This window comes from Fragaria vesca, linkage group LG5, assembly GCF_000184155.1.
Source record: "Fragaria vesca subsp. vesca linkage group LG5, FraVesHawaii_1.0, whole genome shotgun sequence".
NCBI classification, from domain to species: domain Eukaryota; kingdom Viridiplantae; phylum Streptophyta; class Magnoliopsida; order Rosales; family Rosaceae; genus Fragaria; species Fragaria vesca.
This window is the reverse complement of record NC_020495.1, coordinates 16,570,321-16,597,584: the sequence shown is the minus strand read 5'-3', so window position 1 is coordinate 16,597,584 and position 27,264 is coordinate 16,570,321. Positions and strand designations below refer to the sequence as shown.

The 27,264-nt window shown below is 35.0% G+C and overlaps 1 protein-coding gene across 1 annotated transcript; it reads left to right on the top strand.

Annotated features, from left to right (window-relative positions):
- The first annotated feature begins 4,713 nt into the window (after positions 1 to 4,713).
- On the top strand, positions 4,714 to 6,792 carry LOC101314852 (COX assembly mitochondrial protein 1-like). The gene is made up of 4 exons (XM_004299903.1): positions 4,714 to 4,949; positions 5,074 to 5,154; positions 6,365 to 6,469; positions 6,546 to 6,792. Exons 2-4 carry the CDS (start codon positions 5,110 to 5,112, stop codon positions 6,636 to 6,638), a joined length of 243 nt encoding a protein of 80 aa, XP_004299951.1. The 5' UTR covers positions 4,714 to 4,949; positions 5,074 to 5,109; the 3' UTR covers positions 6,639 to 6,792.
- Positions 6,793 to 27,264: the final 20,472 nt, after the last annotated feature.

Genomic DNA, 27,264 nt, shown 5'->3' with positions numbered 1-27,264 from the left:
ATATTAATTTGTTGCTTGTTTTATCAAATTTATTTGTATTGTTGTTTTTCGTACAATTAAACCTACCTAGCTATAGCTACTTGACTAATTAAGGTTTTAATTTGCAGGTAGAACCTGGTGGTCCTCTTGGATTATTCTATAGCTCAGTTAATAAGTACGCGATGATGTAAATTAAGCAATTTGTATATATATGTATGTTGGCTTTGGTTATACAAGATTGCTCCATATATAGGCAGCTGGTAAGATGCATAAACTGCAGGTACGATCTGTATTACATAAATCTCTAATGAAAAGATATATACTTCTTCTTTTTAGAGTTCTACGATTTTTATTTTATCTTTGATATATGTATTTTTTTTTGTTTTGAGTAAAAGATATATGTATTATATGTATGTTGAGTTTTCGTAATCGTGATTGATACGAGCAGTTTATATTAGGCAAATTTATGGCCCATTCATTGATTTAATACACACACGCATCTCTCTTCTGAGTCTCGTGAAACTGAAATTACTTTAAACACCTAAAAGGCATGTTATGCTTAGGCGGTCTTGTAAATTAGCTAGTTTTGTGGCCGGTATAATTAAAAACCATACGGAAGATTTTATCTAAAACATACAAATTAGGTACACAAAAGTTGGTCTGATTAGCCAAATGAAATTTTAAGCATGAGAAGTGTACCACACAGGCAAACATCAAGGTTCGTAGCATAACTGTTTGTTCACAAAGATCAAAAGATGATGGAACAAAAAAATTAAGAAGAGGCAGCTCGCATCCTCCTGCACTTTATGAATCTGTGGCTGAAGTAGTATACGTTGTTCCCTCATATCAATATATACACAGTCAAATGGTGAAATAATAGCATGGAAACTAATCCTAGCTACTTAGCTAGGCATGCATGCATGCATTTTAGTGACATATCTTTCAAAAATGTCATGATTTCCTAAGTGCTAAGTGTGGATATATTTTCATTTTAATTATATACGTGAATGTTGTGCGCATGCAGGTATACCACATTTGATGATGTGGGTGAGCCGAAGCTCGTTCAAACCTTTTAAGAATTGGAACACTGCTGTACTAGCTTATGCCCAGAATATGGCTCATTTCCAGAAACCGAGCAAAGATTTGTTATTATTGCAACTTCGATTCTACAACCATGTAACCAGAAATAAATGAATCGAAGATGGTTGTATACCGCATGCATGTATATAATTGTGATCGATCAGTTGTACCTTATAAGTTGAGGCAATGACAATTTCAACTGATCGATGATTCTGAAGATAAAATTTAGTCTTTTCTGATCCATACTACTAAGAATCCATGAAACCATGCATAAATCTTTTTTCAAGAGACACAAGATTCTAGCTATAAATCAGTAATTAAGCAAGAGACTTCACAAATTTTGGATGCCAAATACTTTCTAATAACATAGATATTCAATCAAGCCGCGTCGGTGAGACAGAAACATTAGCGAGTGACTACTCAGATCTAATCTACCTAACAGAAATAATATGTGCTATACAAACACCGGCACCAGTAAGAGAACGGAATCGCGAGTAAGGCAATATCATGCTTAATTATATATAGACTATTATTAGTTCATACACTGACGATCATCGAGCAAATAATGTTAGATTTACTGATCGATCATCGATCGGCTAGCTTCCACCGATCTGTTGTGAGAATCGAAGCTTGCAATATATGGGACATCTGAATAGTTCTGTAAGAGACACATCAACCAGCAGATTCGAAGGTTCTCCATCAGATTAAGCTCGGACGTCGATTTGTAACTAGTAAGTGATAGGAGCACAAAGTGTTACGTTTATAATGTATTTCTGACCCTATTTAGCTCTGTAATTCCCTTAACAATATTCATATTAACTAAGTTTGTGTTTTTAGGTCATAAATAAAGCCGAAGAGCCCAAAAGAGACGAACGAGGAAAAATCTTGAAGGAAAAAGAATTCATGTTGTGCAAGGAAAGAAATCAGAAAATCTGTCAGAAATCGTCAGTCAACTTCGACAGAAGATTGTGATTAGCTCACAATGATCCAGGAGATGTGCCATATATCATTGGAAAGCTACAAGAGTCTACTTTTCAGAAATTTTTACGGATTGTCAATACCTATTTTGGAGAAGAAGTTATGACCGTTTGAGTGGCCGAATGTCAGTCTGCCCGAATTTCTGATTTGGACCAAAACTTATATTTTGAGGCCCAGACCACATTGGCAAGCCCATGGACGAGCTTTAAGGGTTTCATAACCCTAATCACAACAGAAAAGAAGGACGTGAAGATTAGAGAGGAGGCTAGCTATCTCACAGAACCTCCATAGTTGCAGACTCGCACAAGGAAGCCGCCAGGCCATCATTGATCTCTCCATCATCCACAGTTTATCTTTCTTTTGTCATCTTTTATTCTCCTTGTGTGATTTTGCAGCCATGTGTGGCTGATTTCTCTTAGTTAGGGGCAAAGTTTGAAGCCCTAAGAATGTTTTAGATATTGTTTTGAAACTTGGTTCAAATTATTGAGTCTTTCAAATTGTTTATTTGGTTTTGGTTTATGAGGAACTCTTGCTTGTTTATGTTCATGTATGCGCAACATAGAACATTATGAACTTGTGAATGGGGCTAGAAATAGGTTGATTAATCTCCTAAACGGTTAAAAGGCCTGTTTCAAAGTAGTAAAACCTATAGGACAATAGGTGAAACCAAATAAAAAAGATTGCATGCTAGGTAGGCATTCCACACTAGTTTTGCATATTTGTTCAATCAAACTTTCATTGATCTTAATGCTTAGAATAATTTGTTGATAGGATAACGTCTATACCTTGATCGGTTATTCTAAAGGCTTAGTAATGGTGCGTTCATCTTGCTTAAGTATTCAAGAGAAGTAATAAGGACTTATACAGTGCGTTCACGGTTTGTTCTTAATTAATACCGATTTGCGACTTAATGGTTGAAGCTTTGGTTGTTAACATGTCTTGAAACATACTTGGTGGTGGATTTCCAAGTCTCTAACGTCTCATTCATCTGATCATTCTGCTTTATTTTGTTTCTTTGTGTTCTCTTGTTTATAATCACAAAACCCCATATCTCTAATACTATTATCTTTTGTTTTCTCTTGTTTTGTAATTAACGTAAATTGTAAAGGTACCCTCAATCCCCAGCTTTTATAATGATACCCTTATTTGCTATGTACTACAATTGACACAAAAAGTTTTTAATTGTAACGCCCGATTTCGGTCGCTATCAGTAAGTTTGATTAAATTCAATAGCTAGTCAACAGTACGTAGTTTAGAAAAAGAGTAGCTAGGTGATTTTCTAGTATATATATTTATATACCTATGATTCCATAAAGAAAAATGTATTATATATACCTCTTATAATGGATTAATGTGACAATATACCTAAAAAGAAAATAATTCAAGAACAAGATACGTAACCTTCAACACCACACCCGTGAAGGCCCCATGTGCGTGAATGTGACTTGGTAGTTGGATATTTAGGCCTTAACTTTCGTCCAAGATCATCTATCAACACAACCATAGAACCACACTTGGCTGGCTTCCATCATATATGTGAAAGAATGCCGTCATTTCTATGCTCAAATGGTTTTTGACCTCTTGTATACCGAAAATATATGAGTAATCAAATTACCGACTTCTCAATTCACTACATGATTTCGACGCTTTTACATTCAGTCATGATTACTTGGGCAATAATTGATTAAGAAATTCTTGGTTAATCACCTTTAGATATAAATCTAATAATGGTGAGAATTATTTTAAAGTAGAGTTTTTTTTTATTCTCAATCATTGAATGTAAATCTAATGGTGATTGATCATAAATATTTTGGTCAGTTAAACACTAATGAGTTTTTGACCATGAGTTTTTTTGTTTTTCTTCATTTTTCTATATCATGAGCCTCTCCAAGGATGGGTGGACTGTTGCTTCTTCATGGAGGGTCACGGTCAACGCTGTTTTCAGGCGACTGCGAGGCATCAACGACGCGGCGGCGGTCCGCATCTAGTTTGTACCAACTCTTCGGGCCGGGTCCTCATGGGCCTGCCTTAGAGATCCACTAGGTTTGGTTGGGCCTAGGTTCTCTATGGGCCTAGGTCTTTGGGTTTTGTTTTTTTAGGTTTTTTAGTTGGTTGTTTAGGTGTCTCTCCTCTTTGGGCGAGGGTTTCGGCCTCCTCCTTGAGTGGGAATTTAAGTGTCTAGTAGATTGGTGTCGTTGGTCGTGTCGTGGGGTGAGCCATGATTATGGTGTCATTTCCAGGGACTATTTTAAATTCGGTTATTTCTTGTTGTCAATGTAATGGGGATGTTACCTGTGCATATATGCTGGTAATTTGGGCATATAGTGTTTGAAATGGTTATTTCTTCTTGAGGTTGACTGTAAGGATGTATCGGGGCATCTGGAATAAGTTAGGTTACAGTTGAATCCATTTCGGTTCTTGTCCATTGTAATCACTGGTGTTTCGGGTAGGTAGGAAGGATAGTGGGAAATTTATTTCCACCGTCGATATCACTCATAGTTGTAATATTGTATTCCCGTTTAATGAAATTCTTTATATTTCTCCTAAAAAAAAAAACCTACCTAATATTTGAAGGAGACGGCCGCACGTGGTTCCTACTTATCCAATGGTTTACGAAGGGTCCAGTGTTTAGTCGTTTCCAATCTCACCTCTATCTTTAACTTGTTTCTCTGAATGCAACTGGACCATCACCTTCTCTCTCATTTTCTCATCTGTTCTTGAAAACGGACTAGTCCCTCAAAGTCAATCCCAGTAGCGGTAATTTACATCCTAGTGATCTCCCCGCCGATTGAATCCCTCTCGGATTCGGGTTCCGTGGCTCATCTATCTTTCTCTTCAGCTTCTGCCAGTCCTTGTCCGGCATTGAGGTACAACTGGAGGACTCCACTACCCACAAACCCAATAACCAAACGGTACATCTCTGCCTTCTCATTTCGACCCAATTAGACACTGCTTTTCAATAATTTCTTGCGGGGTTCATCCACTGTTTGTTTGTATTGAAATACTAATCGGGTATTCTTTTTATGGTTTTCTTAGGGTGCTGGAGAGTGTGATTCAATCAAGTGTTGAAAAATGCATCCTCCATTAACATTACACAAGCACCCCATGTGTGCCCAAGTGAGTTTTCAACCCCCGTTTACTTTCTTCATCTTCTGTTATCTATTTGTTTTTGAACAAACTGGATTATCACTAGAACTCTATGCGGTTAATGAGTGATGGGGTTTCGATTCTGAATTTGGTAATCTACATAGCTGCCGTATATTATAACTGGACTAAATTTATACTAATCCTGTTGTTGACTGTGAACAGTTACATTTGTGTTTAAACTGGGGTAATCTACAAAGGGGTAACTGAACCCCTTAATTCTTTGGAACTGAATAACCAATTCTGTAAGACATATTCAAACTGCTAGTTCAATCGTCTAGTTCAACTCATAGAATGGTGCAGAGTTCAAGGCATATATTGTATACCAATACATTCTATTCAAGCTGGATAGTTTTTCTTTCTCTTGTCTTTGACTTAAACACTCATCTATTGTTTATTAATATTGATTAGGAGAATAATTCGGCTCCTGACTCCTAAATGCTAATGGGGCACGTTATTGATGCGATCAAAGGAATATTTGTAGTGGTTTGATTATCTTTCAGTCTCATACGTGCTTCACCATTGTAACGATGTTGCCCATACTATTTCTATTATGGTTGTACCGTGAAGATAATACTTTGCTGGTCACGTGTGTACAAGCAGATGTAATGAGCATTAAATTCATTAGGTTTGCCACATGAACTACATGGAGTTTTTTTTGGGGTTAGGTCTAAATGAGCTACATTAAGCACTTCCTTCTTGTTCTAATCCTTCATCTATCACTAATTCCTTTTCTGTCAAAAAAATAAAAAAATAAAAAGCATAAACCTAAGAAGCGAAATCGTTCATTCATATTCAATCAGGTATATACATATGCTCAACCAAATAAAAAAGATTTTTTATAGCTAGTTCTAACTAGTTGGGAATAAGAACTTCTATAGGTAGGACACCATAAAAGAGATGGTTTTGACAAACAATGCCTTCTGATATGGAGAATATAAGTCCTGACAGTCATTACATTGCTTTGTCCTGATACAAATTCATTGTCAGTAATGTGCAAAAAAAAAAGGTGGTTTGTCTAAATGATTTGTTTTTCCTTATCGGTAGTGTTGGAAACTTGGAATTGTAATTTTTTCATATCAGGTTATTTGGTTTTTATTTATTTTATTTTTTTCGATGAATTTTTGGCTAGCAGCAGTTAAATACATGTTTGTGAAATTTGTTTGCTTATATCTTTGTGCAGATCATTGAGGAGTTTCAAAAATGTCACTTAGATCATCCTTTTGCAAAATTTATTGGTGAATGTACAGATCTCAAGATAAAGCTTGATCGCTGTTTTCGGGAGGAAGTGAGTGGTTTCTCTCTAAAATGTAAATTCAATCTTAATCACTATTTGGGTTAAGCTTTTTGCTATTTTCTCACAGAAAGCATTGAAGAGAAAAGCCAACTTTGAACAGAGTAAGAAACTGAGGGATAAGCTACAAGCTTCAAGGAAGGAATCTGCAATCTCTGAATAGGCATGCAATCATAATGGCAAACTCAGAGGTGTTCATTTAGTGAAAACAAAAGGTTGTTCTAGAACCAAACCAAGGTAAATTGTAATGCATTATTTTGCTACCACAGATTGGATTTGTGATCAAATACAGGTTCCTGCTATGTAGCTGATGATATTAGTTTTTTTTTTTGTTTCATTTCTTTGGTTAAAGGAAATATTAGTACACGATAACATAATAATTTTGGAATCTGAGTTATATTTGTTCAACATAGACGAATGGTTATGTTGGAAATTCTTATTTATCTTTAATTTTAGAATTAAATTCAGTTTACCCCCATGAGGTTTGGGAGTAACTTCATGTTAATCCCTATACTTTCAATTTCATCAGTGTACCCCTCAAAACTTTTGAATTTTCCTCAAGCGTGACCAATGTCCATATTCTGTCCAAATCGGACGTTAACTGCTGATAATTTTAACCTTAAATGTGAGGCCCGTATCTAGAATTTGGGCAAATCGGACCTTATATGTCCAAATCGGAGCTTAACTGCTGTTAATTAACGGTCAATTCAAACGGAATATGAGAATTTGGGCACGGCAGACAGAAATTGAAGAGTTCAAGGGTTAAACTGATGAAAATAAAAGTGTAAGGACTAACATGAAGTAACATGAAGTCACCCCCAAACCACAAGGGGGTAAACTGAATTTAATTCTTAATTTTAATTTGCATGGAATGGTAGTTTACATTAAGTAGCTGGTAGCCAAAAGATACAATGAGTAGAATACCACATGGATGGGGATTTCAAACTCTTGATTGTCTGAAGCCATTTCAAACAGTAATAGATGACATTACCTTGTAAGCGTTACCTTCTAAGCATGCTGCCCCTTTCTGACAACATTCACCCGGCTCCTAAATCCCTCCAAGGGTCCAAGGAAAAATTTGCTTAGTGCTTCTCTAAGGCCATCACTGAGGGTGGTGGAGAGTCTGACACCAGGTGCCCTTTTATAGAGAATATCAGGCAATTTCTCACTTGGTAAGAGCAAAACTATCAATAAGCCGAGGAGGACCAACTCCCATAACTAATTCATGCGATATGTAGTCAAGTGCATTGAACTCCTTTCGACCTCCGGACAACTTTCTTGTTTAGACTTTTCCCAAATTTAAAACCAAAGTGCCTCAAACTACAAGTTTCACTTAATTACAACATTGTCGCTTGACATCTTGTTAGCCCTCATGCTTGGCATCGACATGCCACTCTTGGACAACACCACCGTGGAGTGTAAAATAGTCTGTCATAACTAATAGACCCCTAAACATCTAATCAATTCATTTGTTATTTGTTATACGGATGTAATGTACCTAATTATGCGGTTCCGTCTGTGTAACAACCGTTAAAACACTCTCATCCCACTATAAATGTACAAAAGGTCTACAACTTAGACAAAGAATAACATGCAATCCAGGTTATTAATTGAAAACTAAACAAACACAAAAAGGAAACTACATTAATTCTTACTTTAATGAAGTTCTCTTCACAAATGACACTACTTAATCCGGGACCTGATGTTCCAAGATCATTTCATTCACACAATAAAGCTAAAATCCAAAATTATAGAAAATAAGTCTATCATCACAAAGAAAAAAAAACAAACCTTTTACTTAGGAACACAACAACATTAAATTTAAGAGATTGGTGATTATAAAGAATTTCATTTGAAGACAAATGACTCTTTGAATTCCTCTGTATGCTTGTATTAAGAAACATATATTATTAGTAGCAGTCCAGAAAATGAGAGCAGTTAGTTAAATTCTTTTTCTACATTAAAACAAACACTAAAAGACCTAAGAAAAACTCCAGAAATTTATGGCAAACAGTAATGACTTGTGAAATACTGATGTCAAAGCCAATGTAACATGAGAGCAGTTAGTTAATTTTTTTTTTTTTTAACTATTAGAACAAACACTGAAAGACCTAAGAAAAACTCCAAGAATTTATGGCAAACAGTAATGACTTGTGAAATATTGATGTCAAAGCCAATGTAACATGATGAAAATTCGACAGAGAAATATCGGTCAATAGGTTATGACTATACGTGATGAAAATCAATTTTTTTGACTTGTAAAAAACAAATTTACTACCGAAACACATATCAAAGGCATATATGAGAAATGGGACATGTCAAAGTATATGAAGCATCAATATGCATGGCGTCGGTGTTGCAAGGCAATTTTGTTCAATTTGAGATACACATCAATCTGAACCGACCAACTAATACATGTTCATGGTCAACATATATACACACACGACAATCCAGTAGAGAAAAATCAAATATATTCCATATAACAATACTTAGGGGGGCTTGCAAACACTGACATGAGATTTCATTTATGTGCTACCGTAATGCAGGTGGTAGAAATGCTTTCAGAATTGAGACAGAGGGAGAAACTTGTTTTCTTTCTTTGCTCTAGGTGAATAATCTTAGTGTCCTTTACTTTATATATGTACACTGGTTCAAGAAATCAACTTCTTTACTGTAAATCCCGAAAATTGTGTTGGTGTAAAATTTTAATGGATACAAGATGGATTATAGATCGTGATCCGATAGCACAAAGATAATCATCAATCCAAGTTTTCTTTGGTATTTTGTTTGAAATTATGATGATTGAAATCATTATCATATTGTTGTATCAGAATTTTTGTATGTTATGATTGACACACTTTGAAATTTTCATGTTCTAAGGAGATGTTTTGACCATGAAAAAGTTGCCAAAGTTAAAGGTTTGGAATACGAAATTTAATTTTTTCTTTGAATAAAAGGAATTTCACCGTTGATGAAATATTCCAAATTTGATGAAATCAAATAAACTGGGGCAACATATCTCAACAACAATAGTAAGCAACAACCACAATTAATTTGAGAGGTATTTGAATTTTAAACCATACCCACACATGAGTCTGGCCTTCATACACCCCACCAATGACCACTAATACTCTCATTTAATTTGAATGTTGACGATATAGGTGCAACTTCGTAAATAGTCTGCGATAAGTAAAAGAATAACACGTGTGCAAAATAATATATTTGTATTGATGAATTTGAGGGTTACAATATTTGTGGGTATTCGTTTGACAAGAATTTTCTATGATTTGATCCGAGTATGACAAGCACTTGATCTTGAATCAAACAGTTGTAGTTTGAACTTCTTATCGTGTTGACAAGTTGTAGAAGAAAGTTGACCAAAGGTCGTAGAGGCTTAATCTTGATCAAACTTGGCCACGAGCAGGGTCACGTGGTGAGTGTTATTTGGCTTTGATGGCAGATGAATCGGCCGGTGTACTTGGTTGATGTGCATTTGCCGCTTCACAAGCAAAACTCACTACATTAGAAACATCTATAGACTCCTCCCTAACAATTGCATTTTTGTGTTTCCTCCCAAAGATAGGTGGGGTTAACTTTAGTTTCCGAGCTGATGGTGTTGTCTTTGGTGGTGGTTGTTACCCACCCTGAATTTCACCCTGAAATCCGGAATGAATCCTACGGGGACCACCTCCCAAGGAGATGCTACCGGAAATTCGGCATAACCTCCCTTAAAAATTGACAACCATACTTGTCAAATCCAAATATATTTCTATAATCAAATTAATCCAACCACAACACCTAGAGCCACCCTGCTCTCAACTCCACATCAACACCCAAAACACAACAAGCCTTAATCAACTAATAACAATCTCAAATGATCATCAAAGCAAATCTAATAACAAAGGAAAAACATAGATAAAATTTGGAGTGGGTCCTGACAGTGGTGTTGTTTTCACATTTATTGCATTTGGCTTCTTATCAGCTAGGAATGGACTGCCTATGGCAACCTATCAATGATGCACAAATTACATTTTACTTTGATTAGTTAAAAGGATGTGAAAAACTATGCATTTGAAATGAGGGATAGGTTGATAAGCTAACACTCCTTATTTCAGCACAATCAACTCTAGATTCCTCTACATCAAGAAAGCGGTGCATTTGATGTGGTTTATTGACTTGTTCTCTGATTTATTCTACAATACATAACAAAGTCTATTTCATTTGTTAGCTTATAAAAATCTAATACTTAATTTCAAATGAGGCATAAGTCCATCAACTTCGATAGCATCGCTCCTTACTTCAACAGAAGCAACTCTAGGTTGCTCTATACTCTTGCACATCCTCGTGGAAGCGTTGCGCTTGATAAAGCTAGGTTCGTCTTCTTTGACATTTCATGCTTTCTCTGTAGTGCAAAACAAAATCCGTGTTTTTGCTGATGAATTTTAAGACTGCATCATAATTTATGAGGCATAAGTTGATCAAAATAAGTAACTAAAAGTATATGTGCTACACTAATGCTTTTAAAGTCATATAACACTTTCAATACTTGAGTCAAATATAAATTTTTGTCCTTGAGGAGGATCATGTGTCGAACATCTAGTTGAATTGACTAAACCAAAACAAGTCCATTAGCTTTTGGACTAAACAAGAATTGAATAGATCAGAAGAAGTCAATAGCATCTAGTGGAACATCATGTATTGAACAAAATTTTTCTCCCAATGTTTCTTTTGGACTCCATTAGGTTTCAGTGGCTGAAACATCAAATCAACAGTCAAAAACTAGAAGAAGTCTATCAATATGACTCAATTGGCTACTTGATCGAAAAGTAAATATTGACTAATTCATTTTTATGAAATACGGATATCAACACATGTATTGTTACCAGGTGTTCAGTTAAAAACCCTATTTGTGTCAATCATAGTATATAATAAGAAGAGTGTTGATACAAGCCAGGGACTTAAAGGGTGCTCCTGTAATCAAGGTTACAACAATTAGTTCTTTGAACTAAAAGTACATTTACATGAACTTTACATTTACACACTAAAAGTGGGGTTTTGAGGTTTTGTTTTCTAAGTTCCTACGGAAACAATTAAGATAGATTTTGTACATGTGATCAATTTTCTTCCACTTCAAAACAGAAAATCAGAAACATTCAAATTCTCATTAACATGCTTCAAATTAACAACCAAATCAATGTCAAACAACATCGAAAACAAGCTCTAGGTAAAAGTCTAAAAAGAACAAATATAATTAACTCTTCTTATTTAACATTTATGTTGGAGAAGTCCTAACACATAAAATATTTCAAGTCATATGTGATCAATATGAAGATATCCGTCTACACATTACAAGAATCATTAAGAGATAAAGAGTTGTGAGTTTGAACATGCTTCAGACTTACGAAAAGTCGCTTAACCTAATAACATGCAACACAAAGTCTTAACTATTATGACATAGCTTTTACTACTTAGACTATGAACCTAAAACTATTAGGTGAATCAAATTCGTAACCTAGAAACATCTAACCTGCAGACTAGAGATTTTATGAAACAATACTATGTATTTAACAACAAGAACAAGACATCGAAATCGGTTGTAAATAATCAGCAACACATTAAATCATGCTCAAAAACTTTTGAAAATTATCAATCTAATATCAAAAACAAGCCAATTCGGAAACCAAAATTAAAGTAAACAATACAGAAGTAAACATAGTTTTACACTTTTGAATCTTCAAAGGCCCTGAGACGTCGAATGTAATGAACTAGCTTGGGTGCTCTTCGGCAACAACTTGAGGAACCTATAAGAGGTTGCATTTGAATGCTTCCTTGGGGCTTGAACTATGCACGGCAGAACAACAAAGAGAGAGCAATGAGTTTTCTGATTTTTAGTAGGAAGAAGTGATGATTTTGTCGTTGCTTTTTGCTGCCTTTCATAAAAAGAATGTCAACTCCCTGAATTGCTCTCATCCCTTTATCTAATTCTCATCTAATGGCTGTAGAGAAATCCACACCTTGAATGCAATTCTTCTTCTAAGATACACGACAAAGAGGAGATGAACCTACCCTCTTTTTGCGTCAGTTGCTCCCCTTCCTGTTTCGACTCAAAGTAGAACTCCTACTTCTTCTCTTTTAGTGCGCACGGCAAAGGGATAGTCTGAACCTTACCTGGGCGTCAACAGCGTCATTATCTCTTTGGCTTAATGCTCTAGGAAAGACTCACTTAGTGCTCCCTTAAAGGTTGCACCAAGGGTGGTGGAGAGTAAGACATTAGGTGCCCCTCTATAGAGCGTATCAGACAAATTCTCACTTGGAAAGAGGGGAAACATCAATAAGCCGAGGAGGACCAACTCCCATAACTAATTCATGTGACATCATAAAAATATGCCGTCAAGTGCGTTGAACTCCGTTCGACCTTCTGGAAAACTTTCGTTTTCAGACTTTACGCAAATGCCAAACCGAAGTTCCCCAAATTACAAGTTCCACTTAATTACAACATTACCACTTGACATTCTGTCAGCTCTTATACTTGGCATCGACATGCCACTCTTGGGCAACATCACAATAAAGTATAAAATAGTCTGTCATTACTAATCTTTTAGATCCACAAACATCTAATCAATTAATTTGTTATTGGTTATACGAATGTAATGTAACTGATTATGCGGTTATGCCCGCATAACAATCGTTGAAACAATCTCATCTCACCATAAATGTCCAAAAGGTCTACAACATTAGACAAAGAATAAGGACATGCATGATAAATGCATTTTATGCTATGATATTAATGTATTTCCGATCTTATTTAGCTTCATTATTTCCTTAATAATGTCATTTCTAGCTTGTTTCTCTTTTGTAGGGCGAAAGAGGCAGCTTTGCAGAGCTAAAATCGGCAATTTAAGAGGAATTCTAATCAAACTAGGACACAAGGCCGATTCAAGAGAGGAGTCTCAATAAGTTGTAAATCGAAGGATAAGTCGTTTAAGAAACTTTCATGTTTTGAAAAGGGAAACCTACCTAATTCATTTTAAGAAACTTTCTTATTTTGATTTAGGAAACTTACTACTTATGAAGCTTTCATGTTCTGATTTTCCTTATTATTTTGAGAAACTTTCTTTCTTTAAGAGACAGGGAAACCAATTGCAGCCAGGGTTTGGGCATGTACAAAAAGAGAAGGGCGGAAAATCCTTAGGGATTTTGCCGTGATTAAGGGATTTTCATGTGCAATATAAATAAGAAATTAAGGGAAATTATTTTCTTTAATTTCACCATTTTAATTCCGATTATTCCTACCTTATTAATCTGATTTTCTTTCTCTTGCAGGAACCTTAATTGCGCACCAAAAAAGGAAGGAATTCAAGATTTTCGTCACAGACTTGATTGGTGGCAGAATAAGGAAAGATCTTCATTACCGTGATTTCCTTTGGAGATCAAGAAACGCACTTGGTCCTTATTCAAGCTTAATCCAAAGGATTATTGCACAAGATATTCTAGAAACTTCTATGGAGAATTAAATCAAGATTTTGTTCAATATTCCAACACCGTTGGATCAGAAATTAATCAAGGGCTAGAAGAAGACCTAAGGTTCGGCCAAACCACTATACAAAGGAGTAAAGATCAACGTTTTCAGTATCACTTCTTTCACCAAAATTCAAAAAAACTCATTGCTCTCTCTCGGTGTCTTCCCAAGTCATGCGTCCTCACAAGAAGAAACAAGCCGATGACACTCCTTAGAGCTTCCTTCAAGTCGCTGCCTTCAAGTCTTGACGTGTAGCTGCACTCTACGATCTCAGAAAGGTCTTCCGAAGAACAATGAAAGTGTAACTATGATTCATAAACTTCGTGTAGTAGTTGTTTTCTGTTTGGATTTCAAATTTTTTGGTAAAAAGACATGAGTTAGTAAGTTTTAGAATTATTTATGCATGAATTCTATGAAGTTGTGTTCTTATATTGTTGATGAGATTTGCATAACTTATTATTGTGTCATTCTTTAGGTTGAAAAATTACTAACTTTTGCAGGGTTGGTAGTGTCATTGATTTGTGTTAAGCCGCTGAGGTAAACATAGATTGAAAAAGTGGTAAAAGCTTTGATTCATGGGAATGAGTTGGGCTTAGATCATGAGTTGCATGTGAAATTGTTTAGTCGCTGAGATAAACTTGTCTATATGTTCGAATTCTTCTTTGATCTTAACGATTCATGTTATATGTTGTATGGTTACATTAAGTATTAACATGACATATTGCATGAAATTTTCTGTGATTAAAGTTGTACGAAGCATAGGATACTTAAGAAAAATATAATAAGTTACTTGACCACTGAGGCATGTAACTTTGAATTCATTTCATCATTCTCGATTGGCATGGTTTTAAATTGTGTAGATTAAAACAATTTGTTTACATGATTTTATATGTTTGTGTGGAATGAAATTGATCACTTGTAAATATCTTTTCTTTATCTTTTTCGTAGGACCTTAGAAAACCAAATCTCAAAACCCCCCTTTATTCAAGTAAATGTAATTGGTGTAAAGATTTTCGTAAATAATTATATAGTTAGATACTAATTTATCTTAGTTTTGTTCCAGCAGGAGCACTCTATAGTCCCTGGATTGATCGAACCTTATTTGCTTTATGCTACAATTGTCAAAAAAGGGTTCTTAATTGTCGCACCCCGGTTTCAGTGTCCGCCAATGCAATCCAACTTATTAACTTAAACCTAAACAAACACAAAAAGGAAACTACATTAATTCATACTTTGATGAAGTTCCCTTCACCAATGACATTGCATAATTCGAGACTTGATGTTCCAAGGTCATTTCTTTCACAAAATAAAGTTAAAATATGAAATTACAGAAAATAAGTGGTCAAGTAAACATCACCACAAAAAAAAAACCTTTTTACTTAGGAATACAGCGAACACATTCATGATCGATCATCAACATTCAATTTAAGAGGGTGGTGATCATAAAGAATTTCATTTGAGGACAAATGACTCTTTAAATTCCTCAGTAAACTTGTATTACAATGAAAAGTTATACCTCCCAATCAATAAGAATATGACTCTTAAGCATTACATCATGAGTCGGCAGTGGACATTGTGGCAAGCTCTACCACAGTCAAAAAGAAAAATGTCCAATGAAACCATCAGAATTGTAAACTATATATTTGTTATATTTTTATAGTAAAACCGTTAGAATTGTAAACTATACGCTTGTGAGTTTTTTAAAATACGGATCATCATGTCAGAACCATGGGGTTTTAGGCGGTTATGTCAAAGTCTGTAAGTCAATATACCACATTTCATTATAGGTGATTCGTTAGACTCTTTAACATGTGTTCATTTCACAATTATTTGAGGTTATTCAATTTCATTCTCATATTGAATTATCATATATATGACAAGAAAGACACGAATAGCTTTGAAATTTTGACAATGTTCGGTTAGCTCTTGGTGGCTAATGAGCACCATGAGGTCCCGATATAAATTTTTTAGCACACACGTCAGCACATGTCGATGGCATAATTGGCATAAGGATCTCACGCATACGAATCTCGCCACCAACACCGCAATATCGACATCTCGGCCGATATCGTTCATGAGACTTCCTGACTCGTGAAGATGCATGTCACCCCTTTTATTACGACATACACCCGGCTCCTAGATCCCTCCAAGGGTCCCAGGATAATATCAATAAACCGAGGAGGACCAACTCCTATAAGTAATTCATGCGACATCATAAAAATATGTCGTCAAGTGCGACTTTCGTGTTCATACTTTTTCCAAATTAAAAACCAAAATGCCTAAAACAACAAGTTCTACTTAATTATGACATTACCACTAGACATCCTGTTAGCCCTCATGACATGCCACTCTTGGGTGACACCACAATAGTGTAAAATAGTCTGCCATTACTAATCTGTTAGATCAGCAAATATTTAATCAATTCATTTATTATTAGTTATACGAAAGTAATGTAATTGATTATGCGGTTCCGCCTGTTGAAACAATCTCATCTCACCATAAATGTCCAAAAGGTCCTCAACATTAGACAAATAATAAGGACCTGCAATCCAACTTATTAACTGAAAACTAAACAAACACAAAAAGGAAACTACATTAATTCATACTTTGATGAAGTTCCCTTCACCAATGATATTGCATAATTCGGGACCTGATGTTCCAAGGTCATTTCATTCACATAATAAAGTTAAAACCTGAAATTATAGAAAATAAGTGGTCAAGCAATAGTCACAAAGACAAAAAAAAAAACAAACCTTTTATTTGAGAATACAACAAACACGTTCATGATCGATCATCAACATTCAATTTAAGAGGGCGGTGATCATAAAGAATTTGGTTTGAGGACAAATGACTCTTTGAATTCCTCAGTAAACCTGTATTACAATGAAAAGATATATCTTCCAATCAGTAGGAATATGGCCTTTAGGCACTACATCATGAGTCGGTAGTGGACATTGAGGCAAGCTCTACCACAGTCAAAAAGAAAATTGCCCAATGAAACCATCAGAATTGTAAACTATATATTTGTTCTATTTCTATAGTAAAACTGTTAGAATTGTAAACTATACCCTTGTAAGTTTTTTAAAATACGGATCATCATATCACAACCATGGGGTTGTAGGTGGTTATGTCAAAGTCTATAAATCAGTATACCACATTTCATTGTAGGTGATTCGTTAGACTCTTTAAAAAGTGTTTCATTTCACAATTATTTGAGGTTATTCAATTTCATTCTCATATTGAATTATCATATATATGACAAGAAAGACACAAATAGCTTTGAAATTTTGACAATGTTCGGTTAGCTCTTGGTGGCTAATGAGAACCACGAGGTCCTGACATAAATTTTTTAGCACACACGTCTACGCAGGCCGATGGTATAATTGATATAAGGATCTCACGCATACGAACCTCGCCAACAACACGACACCGCAATATCGACATGTCGGCCGATATCATTCATGAGGTTTCCTGACTCGTGAAGATGCATGCTACCCTTTTTTTTACGACATATACCCGGCTCCTAGATCCCTCCAAGGGTCCCAGGAAAATATCAATAAGCCGAGGAGGACCAACTCTCATAAGTAATTCATGCGACGTCATAAAAATATGTTATCAAGTGCGTTGAATTCTTTTCGATCTTCTGGACAACTTTCGTGTTCAGACTTTTCCCAAATTAAAAACCGAAGTGCCTCAAACAACAAGTTCTACTTAATTACGACATTACCACTGGACATCCTGTCAGCCCTCATGACATGCCACTCTTGGGTGACACCACAATGGAGTGTAAAATAGTCTGCCATTACTAATCTATTAGATCCGCAAATATCTAATTAATTCATTTGTTATTAGTTGTACGAATGTAACGTAACTGATTATGCAGTCTCGCCCATGTAAAAACCGTTGAAACAATCTCATTTCACCATAAACGTTCAAAATGTCTACAACATTAGACAAAGAATAAGGACATGCAATCCAACTTATTAATTAAAAACTGAACAAACACAAAAATGTAACTACATTAATTCTTACTTTGATGAAGTTCCTGATAGACGCATTTTATGCTACTTTCTTAATGTATTTCCAACCCTATTTAGCCTCGTTATTTCCTTAATAACTCCATTTCTAACATGTTTTGTATTTTAGAGTCAATAAAGGCAGATTTACACAAAAGAAGGCAAAAACGAGAAAATTGAGCGGATTCCTAATCAAAGAAGGATTCCTGGTGCAACTAGGAAACTCAAGAAGTCGCAAAAGTCGAGGATAAGTCGTTTAAAAAACTTTCCTATTTTGAAAACTTACCTTTTCCATTTTGGGAAACTTTCCTAGGGAAACTTACTATCTTTGAATCTTTCCTATTCTGACTTTCCTAATTTATTTTGGAAACCTTCTTTCCTCTTGAGACAGGGATTCCACATGAAGCAAGGATGCCAAATCCTACATGGATTAGGCCCAAGATGTGTCGCCATAAAACAAGGAGAGGGACGGCAAAACCCTAGGGTTTCTTGCCGAGTTTTTCTAGGATTTTAAGATAAGATTTCTTTGTCTAAATTAAGGGATTTATTTTGCAATTCAAATCTGAAAATTTGGAAATTAATTCCTTAAATTCTTTTGTCTAAAAATCTGATTTTTACAAGACTAATTCCTTCCCTTTTTAGGAACAATAAATGGCGCAGCAAATTAAAGAAGAGGAGCTGATAGTCAGCAATACAAGGAAGGATACTAAATGGCTGATTTGTTGTGGAGATCAAGCAACGTACCTAGTCCATAATTCAGCCAAATTCATCACCTTTGTGCGCAAGAAATTCTAGAGAGTTCCCAACAGATTTTAATTAATTTGTCGGGCAATTCTCTTGGACCGTTGGATCAAGGTAAAATCAAGGGTGGAGAATAAACCCTAGGTGCGACATGGACACTATAAATAGAGGACATATGCTGAGTTTTGGACATGATCTCTTCACGCACAAATCACACAAAAACAATAGCATGTTTCTTCTTGTAACCGTGTGCATCTAGGAGCCAAGAAGCCAACTTTGGAGAGCAGCCTTCGGACTTCTCCAAGCTGCAGCCGAGATCTTGAAGTTGAGGAGCACTTGCGTCGTCATCAACTGGCCCTTGAAGATCATCGAAAAAGTGTAACAACATGCTTGTTCTCTTTTCTTGCGTTAACTTTAAATTCGGATTCAAAGTTGCATGGTTGTATGGTTTGAACTTGTTATTCTTTTAAATAAATGAGTATGATGATGATATGTTGGATGATTGTGAATGCTTTTATTTTTTTGTCATGCAAATTGTTAAGCATATAGTTACATGTTATATACTAAACCGATTCTGCAGGATTGGTGATTGCTACGATTTGTACTAAGCTTCTTCAAGTAAGTATAGATCTAAAAGTAGTGAAGGCTATGCCTAATGGCCGAGACTATATGTTATGCACTCGGGAGTTAAGCTTCTTCAAGTAAACTCATGGTGTATTTGAACTCATAATTATTTTGTTCTTAATGACTTGTATATTGTGTGGACGGGTGCCTTCGCAGCCTTTATATGAGATTGTCTATATGTTAGGACTTCTCCAATGTAGACGATTATTAGTAGAATTCAATGGGATGCAATGACTTCTTCAAGCTTGTGTTTCGGGTTTATTGACATATCTTGCTTGACAACATTTTTATTATTCACATGATAATATATCGATACATACTTGTTGTTTGAAGGTTGTGTGTGTGGAAGATGGTCTCTTGTACATAACATGTTTATTTTCTGTTTTGTAGGAACTTAGAAAACCAAATCCTCCTCCCCCCATGAAACTTGTAAAATGTATTTGTTGTTGATATTGTAAATAGTTTTCTAGTTTGTAAACGCAGGAGCACCCTAAAGTCCCCGGATTGATCGAACCTTATTTACCAATACTACAATTGTCAAAACAGGGTTTTTAATTGTTGCACACCCGAGCGCGTCAGTTCCTTTCACCAATGACATTGCATGATCCGGGACATAATGTTCCAAGGTCATTTCATTCACACAATAAAGTTAAAACCCGAAATTATAGAAAATAAGTTGTCAAGCAATCACGCCACAAAGAAGAAAAAAACAAACCTTTTATTTGGGAACACAACAAACATGTTCATAATCATCAACATTCAATTTAAAAGGGTGGTGATTATACAAAACTTCATTTGAAGACATTGACTCTTTGAATTCCTCTGGAAACCTGTATTAAGAAACCTATATTATTAATAGCAGTCCAGAAAATGAGAGCAGTTAGTTGATTCTTTTTCTACATTAGAACAAACACTGAAAGACCTAAGAAAAACTCTAGGAATTTATGGCAAATAGTAATGACTTGTGAAATACTGATGTCAAAGACAATCTTTTCTAAGCCTAATAAATTTCTAATTCCTTTCCGTATTGTATTTGGTAATGTTTTTCATCATTTGGTACTTAAATTAACCACATAATAGTTGAAGTTATGACACAAAAAACGTTTAATACGTAGAAATCTGAAACTACACAAATAAGAGAACAAACTACCTCTTGAAGATCTTAGAATACTTGAAGATCTGAGAGTGCATCCTCTAACAAAAGTTTTTTTGCAATGGATGATTATGGCCTTCATCGTAAGCAACACAGTTTTGCTGCAATGTTGTACAAAATTCAAAGACAAAGCCATTTAAAATCTAAAAGTATAGGGTAATTACAATGAAAAGTTATACCTCCCAATCAGTAGGAATATGACCCTTAGACACTACATCATGAGTCGGCAGTGGACATCGAGGCAAGCTCTACCATAGTCAAGAAAGAAATTATCCAATGAAACAAGACCATCAGAACTGTAAACTATATATTTTTGTTATATTTCTATAGTAAAACCATTAGAGTTGTAAACTATGCCCGTGTGAGTTCTTTAAAATACGGATCATCATGTCACAACCATGGTGTTGTAGGCGGTTATGTCAAAGCATGTAAGTCGGTATTCCACATTTCATTGTACGTGATTCATTAGATTTTTTTATATGTGTTTCCTTTCATAATTATTTGAGGTTATTCAATTTCATTCTCACACTGAATTCTCATATAATAACCATTGACACGAATATCTTTGAAATTTTAATAAGATTCAGTTTGCTCTTGATGCATATGGAGCTTATGTGACTTTAATTATTGTGTCATCTAAGCAACAAAAATCGAGCAATGCCTCGCTGCTTATTATTTGTTTTTTGTTGCATTTTTTAACATCTTTATAGTTCTTATTTTGAACCATGTATATTTTTGTAGTAAATAAATAAAAATCGGATAAATTTGTTGCTTCATATTAACATCTGAAATATATTATAAGCCAACGATGATCAAATCAAAATCTTGTCCAAAAAATCTAAATCATCAAACCATTATTCAAATAAATTTTAAGACTAGCCGATAGTCTAATTAAAAATGATGAGGTGTTAGACCTTCAAACTCTTGGAACATAAATAAATAAATAAATAAAAATAAATAAAGCCTCTTGGGATTTCATACTCGACTCATATTTGGAAGAAAATAAATAAAAATAAAAAAACCGCTCACCATCAGTCACCATTTGGGGTTCCAAATCGTCACCACCATTTACCATTCACGGTCTAACCATGTATTCCCTATTTTTCCAATGCGCTTCCAGGATTTTCCAATTTGTGCATACATCAATCAGTTCGGGACAATGTCCCACTTCAACGTCAAACCCAAGGTGTTCAGGGCAGTGGTCGGGCCGATGATTAGCAATGAAACTGTTATGATGTGGATGGGGTAGAACCCCCCTGTAAAACTTCATCTCTAGATCCCCCCTAATCTCCTCGGGGAGGATGTTGTTGTCATGAAACCTACTGTAAGGTTTCCAAGTAACCTACAAAATATATTAAAGAAAACACAATTTATTGATATAAAGAAATTGGAAGCTAAATAATTTACAAGTTCAGGGTTAAAAGTGTACCTTGCCATCCAGCAGTGAAGTGTAGTCCAATTCCTTGTGTCTGTGCCTATTCACAAGCGCTCCTGAAATATGCATCGCCCAGTCTTTTGATAGTGGGAAAGTATGAGGTAGGTTTTTGCTCAGATCAAAAGGCTTGAAGAAACTATCAACAAGATCAAGCAGATGCTTAAAAGCTGATATCATCACCAATAGCATTGCCCCACCAATATTTTTTCCTCCCTCTTGTACACAATAGTGTATGTGCACCAACATAGCAACACCCCATGCAGACCGTTTGAACTTCCCATCACATATGCTATCTAAATAACCTAAGCACATATAACTATTACTGGTCGGTAATATAACAGTTCCAACAAGGTAAAGAACATATGCATTTACATATTTATCGAGCTCATTCTCTTCTTTAACTTCAGAAAATGTATCTCTCAGATAACCAAGACGAATACTTTCACCCCTAAGTGCCTTTTTATCAACCTTACCCAACCCTAGAACATCCATGTGTTGTTCATCTCCCCCCACTACTGGATAACCATCTGTTCTTCTCACCAGATCCCCTTTAACCCTCAGCCCGGTGATGTACACCACATCTTCAAAGCCTATTAAGACAGAACCATTACCTAATGAAAAGCAATGATTTTCCTTCTGATATCTACCTACCAAAGCTTCCAACAATCTATTGTCATGTTGGTTTTTACCCAAGCGTACTGCTACGTGATGGAAGTGTTCCAATCCGGTCCCATTTAAAGCCTCAAGGACATAATGTACCGTATTTTTCCTTATATAAAACCATGTTTCTATCATTAACAATCAGCAATACTCAATTCATCAAAAAGCACCAATCATTTCAACAACAACAACATCAATAACATAACCCAAACACATAAATATGCCCAAATTTGAAAACTAAAAACCAAATAAAAATGTCACCTTTTTGCTTGAGAGCCTCCCCTTGCTTCTTCTCTACTTCTTCCTCTGGTGAAATCCAGACACAAAGTCGCTTCACAAACCCAAACAAGCATTGACACATGGTACAAACCCTTAGGTAGGGCTGCGTGACCTGGGTAAATAACCGGCGATATTTCTGATGAAATAGTCGATGACTTAATGCGCCTTTATTTAGTTTAATTACTTAAAAAATAAAAAAAAGAGTAAATCTGCGCGGCGTTATTTAGTATTAAATAATGAAAAAGAGTAACGACTGCGCGGCCAGGGTTTATTTTGTAAGGAAGTTCACAAGAATTTTCCGCATAAATGTGTTTTGTACAAAATGAATTATCACAGTACTGGACAAAAGTTGATGACCAGTTGTCTAGAAGCAACTTCAATCAAAACTTGCAAATTACAGCAGCTAATGAGAGACATTCCCCATGTTGCACCACATGTGAAAGAGTATGCGAGGAAGAGAATAGACACATACACCCCCATATATGCATTATTTGGTGAATTTGAATAATATGAGCATCATAATAGATCGCTTGATCCCCCATCTCAAGCTTATAAATAAAAGAAATTTCTGGTTGATTAGTCTTTGGTATGGCCAAGAAAGGGAAGTAGTTGGTTTTGGTAGTTATATCATGTCACTATTTTTTTTTATGTTCATATATATCTGATACCCACAGTTTATGTAACATTCTCAGGACTTTAGATGAAAAAAAATAAAAATACATTCTTTTGTTAACAATATGGTTGGTTATTATGTTCTTTTTGTTACCTGTGATTTGTGATATGTTTATCTGATTCAGTACTGAGGATTCTCAAAGGGCAGTTGTGTAAAGCATCATATTGTGTTTTTGAATTGTGAAGCTATGATTTCCTTTTCTTCTAAAACATGAAGATCAATTGCTATTAAATTTCAAGATCATCTGATCTCGTTACAGATCAATAAAATTTACACTAATTAATCATGTGTTGTCTGCTATTTCATTTTGAACATAGTTCAACCAATCAGCTCAGAACATGTTTGATAATATAAAATAGGCAGTGTACAAGTTAAAGCTAAAAAAATATGTACATGATAATAAACTGATCCACCATCAGCCCCTCGAGTTCATTTGTTTCCATTCAAACACGTATACTTCTGTCCCCAGTCATCACTCCTAGAGTTACCAGCACTAACAATAACAAAGAAAATCAATTCACACAGCAGTACAAATAGGGTCATTAAACATTTAAGAGCTTGACAATAGTTTTGGAACTCCGTCATCAATGCTTCATTGTTTTTTTGTAGCTCCTTCAATGCTTCATTGTTGTGTTGTAGCTCCTTTAGAACCTTTGTAGTATTGCTTGTGTCTTTTAAATTGTTGCTTGTCAAATGCGCAGATAGTCCACTAACCCCATCAAGCAACTCCTTATGTGCAGTAGGAGATACGCAAGAACTTACCAACCAGTTAACTAAATAAGGTTCTATAAAGCATGCAAAGCCCCCACATTGTTTGCATTTTAAAAACAACTTTTTCGGATGCTTTGCTTCAGCAGAAGATATTAAAAAGTACAAGTCTCTGGACTGACATGTTTTAGTTTTACACTGTAGATCTTTTTCAGGATCATTTTCTGCAATGAAGTTCTAAACATATCAAATCTGGTCTAAGCAATTTTCTTCACATGTGAAGTGAACACTAAGGTTTTCCAAATTCGAAAGCAGACAACAACTAGTGAAGCAAACAAACATACCATTGTCCTTAGAGCTGAAAGAATTGCTTTTATTGCTCAATCTCCAAGAACCTGAGGATGATGCTGCTGACATCACTCCAATACTTGCTTCAATGAAGTTCCAAACTTTTAGCATGTCCAATACTAGATAAACAAACAGAACGACTTATTTTTACCAAACCCTTAATCAAGTCTAATTTCAGATTACGTACCTTTTGGGTGAGTGAGAGGGAAATCTGGAGAAGCCACCGAGCTCATAAAAGATCTAAGTCAAACCCTTAATCAAGTCATATTAACATATGAAATATATTATAAGCCAATGATGATCAAATCAAAATCTTGTCCAGAAAATCTAAATCATCAAACCATTATTCAAATAAACTTTAAGACTAGCCGATAGTCTAATTAAAAATGATGAGGTGTTAGGCCTTCAAACTCTTGGAACATAAATAAATAAAGCGTATCAATCAAATTATTGAATGTCCATTGACTAAGAAAGATACTTTTTGCTATTGAAGTTTGCAATTATGAGTTTGAAGTCTTGATTACGGCATTTTCCTTTCATATAATGAGCATCTTGTTCTTTAGAGTCTCTACACCTCTTTCCTAGCGCTTCATTGCGAAAACTAAATGTATAAATTATGTAGTCATAAAAACATTCACATAAATCAATATCGAAGAAAGATGAATTAGATATCAAAACCAAAATTAAAAAAGATCATATTATTCTTTTCTTGATGCTTCGTGATAATATTTTATCACCGTGAAAGGTTTGTCATTCTAATGATATGAATTTAATTTATCAAATCAATATAACTTATATGACATGAATATTTGCTCAAATAAATAGGTAGGCATGTACCGTAAATAATTTAACAAAAGTATATCATGTAACATGTTTTATTATGTATCATGTAACATGATTTATTATGTATTATGTAACTTGATTTACTATGAATGACATAATAATTGTAAATTTAGTTCCTAACATAACATACTTGGGAATTATATTGTAACACATAATTAAATTGTAGTTGTGAAATATAACTTGCTCAAATCGATGTCACTTATCACATTGAAATTATAATGTACGTATATAAGACAAAAAACATGTATAGGTTCATAAAATAATAAAATAGATTCATTATTTGAATTTCATATTTTACCATTTAATTCAACAAATAGTAGCGGATCTGGGTCGGGCATCTCGGGTCAAAATTGTCTCTGCAGCAGATCCGGGTTGCTTTTTGCGAGGTTAGTGCCGTTGAGATCGGCAGATCTGGTGCCTATCTGGTCGGGATAGGCGGCGCATGACGTTCATGTTACACCCTGACCTCAGGGCATAACTAATGTGATGGATTAAATCAAATGAAAAATCTGTGGATTTTTTTCTTTTTAACCCTTTTGAAGTACCAAAGAGTAGCCACTAAAACCATAGTTATAAATTTTCCAAGAAGGAAGTAAGCTGTTAAAAACAATGAGATGCAATCTGAGAACAAGACATGCCATGAATTTCAAATATACTTTCTTTTCAAGAACAAGACATGCCATGAAGTAAGCTCTAAATTATTGTTATTGTTATAAAGTAGAGAAAAGATAGAGAATAGTTAGGAGGAAGTATAAGTCTTCTAATTCATTCTCATTAGCCTCCTTATATAGATATAGGGTTTACATTAGAGTATATAACTAATGAGTAATTACGTAGACAACCACATAGATTATAATATTTATAACACTTCCCCTTGGATGTTCACCAATAAATGATGAAACACGTTTAATGTTGTCTCGTTAAAAATCTTGCCAGGTAACAAAAACCTAATGGGAGAAAAATAACCCTAGTCAAATGAGAAAAAAAGTATAGCGTGCATATGTTTTAGGTAACATACTTCTGGATGCTCCCTTTGATGAGAATCTCTCTTGAGTGTTACAAGCTTCATACGCGGTAAATAACGGTTTGATTTTTCATCACTAAAGTGGCACCATGCATGGTTTGCATATATAGGCTCGTCATGAAATGTCAAACCTGCAAAGTTAAAACAATACCAACAGAGCTAGACGATTTTTAATACATTTTACCTCATTTAGTCATATAATCAAAATTCATACATTAAGTAATAGGTAAACAACATAAACAAATTGACATTAAAACATTGAAATATCATCATGGCGTATCGAGTCATACACATCAATATCTTTATATATTGATACATCTCATAAGCTCTTCAAAAGCTCTATGTAATTCATAACTTCACAAAAAGTTAGAACATGTAACAAACATAATTTGAATACGATTTTGTAGTCTTGTCATAATACTCATCGAGGCAATTTCGATCACGTTAACCATAACAATATGAGCATATATAAACTAGCTTTAGACAATTGTTTCCATGAAGCTTTAGTGTGATAGCCCAATATAATGAGATATTGTCCGTTGTGCACGTTGCCCTCACGGTTTTGTTCTTGAGTTCTCAACCCAAGACATGTCTCATTATGGGGAGGTGTGCTTCCACATATAAGGCACATTACACCGCTCAATCGGGCGATGAGAAATCTCACATTTAGACTCTCTTAAGTATTCATGGATCGACTTATATTCAAATCAGTACTTGAATCCATTCAAGATTGATAAGCGATACACTTGTAATGACACTTCATTTT